The sequence below is a fragment of the Amaranthus tricolor genome, chromosome 5, assembly GCF_026212465.1.
Source record: "Amaranthus tricolor cultivar Red isolate AtriRed21 chromosome 5, ASM2621246v1, whole genome shotgun sequence".
NCBI lineage: Eukaryota > Viridiplantae > Streptophyta > Magnoliopsida > Caryophyllales > Amaranthaceae > Amaranthus > Amaranthus tricolor.
Window position 1 is genome coordinate 19,645,301 of NC_080051.1, and position 1,407 is coordinate 19,646,707.

The following is a 1,407-nucleotide window of genomic DNA, read 5'->3' on the forward strand; positions in this document are numbered from 1 at the left end:
CATTTGGGGGTCGCACTATGATCTTTATGGATATGGGACTGGGTTTGATAGGGGTTGCTCAAATGAAGAGGATCCCGAAGAAGACGTGGAGGAAGTACCAATAGACCACCCTAGGAATAGTGATAGTGAATCGGAAGATGCACACTCGAACTCCAGCTCTAATTCTGGGGAAGATGCAAATGATGAGGACTTTGACTTAGCAAGCTATGATGAGAGTGCTGACACTTGGGACGCTTGGCGTTAAAATAAGATGTCTCCTTTGTCAAGAAGGAGACTTTCTAGAAATAGTGCCAACCGTACACTAAGGAGTTTAGTAAGAGCTCTTACGGATGTGGGCACTCCACGAGAGAGATCTGTGTCGGAATTAGCCTCTGATATGAGTAAGAGGATCAGTCAGAGCAAACCCTCGACTTTCAATGGTAAGGGGGAACCATCGGAACTCGAGCTCTGGTTAAGGGAATTTGACAAACTTTTTGATGTGGTTGAATGCCCAGAGGAACTGAAGGTCAACCAGGCTGCGTTTTATTTGGTTGGTGAAGCCGACTATTGGTGGGCAAATAGTAGATCTGGGTTATTAGAACAAACTAATGGAGTCTTTAATTGGGATTTGTTTAAAAGGGCTATGCGAGGGAAATTATACCCTTTGCACGTGAGAAAAGATAAGTCAAACGAGTTCGCTCGTTTGGAGATGGGAGACATGACTGTTGATGAATATTACCGAAAGTTTATGGAATATATTTAGTACTGTCCTGACGATGTTCCCACTAAGGAGAAAAAGATGCAGTGATTTGAACTGGGATTGTCATATGACATTCAAAAACATATTGAGAGCGACCGCTATAACACCCTGGAACAGATGTACAAGCGTGCGTCTCAAATAGATTACATTCTGAGGAAGGAGAATAAAAAAGAGAAGGGTAAGGACCCTGAGAAGAGGAAGGAGATTGCAGGCCAGACATCAGGGATTTCGTCGGACTTTTATCAAAAGAAAGCTAGAACTTTCGAAAATTTTCAGGGAAGTAGATCTAGTACAAATTATGGGTTTAGGGGAGACGTGAAGCCTGCTAAGCCATTACTGGACCGAGATGGCAATGAAAGGAAATATTTCTGTAGAAGATGCATGGAAAACTATCCTGGAAAGAATTGTGATGGGAATTTGGTTGAATGTAATTTTTGCCACAAGAGGGGACATAGGGAGTATAAATGCTACATCAAGAAAGGGAGTGGGAGTCAACAGCCAGGTGGGCAGCACCGGCAGCAGAATTTGAATAACTCCGAAAGGCAAGTCAACCTGCAGTATGAAAATGGTAATCATGGAAACACTGCTCAGAGGTTTCAGCGACCTATTAGTAGGGGACAAGGCCGGGTGGATGGAAACCGAATCGAAGGGTCAGGTATGCAACGTGG

At 43.8% G+C, this 1,407-nt stretch overlaps 1 protein-coding gene across 1 annotated transcript; it reads left to right on the top strand.

The window, feature by feature from the left end:
* Positions 1-250: 250 nt before the first annotated feature.
* On the top strand, positions 251-742 carry LOC130813531 (uncharacterized). The gene has a single exon (XM_057679370.1). The coding sequence runs from the start codon at positions 251-253 to the stop codon at positions 740-742; it is 492 nt and encodes a 163-aa protein (XP_057535353.1).
* The last annotated feature ends 665 nt before the right edge of the window (positions 743-1,407 follow it).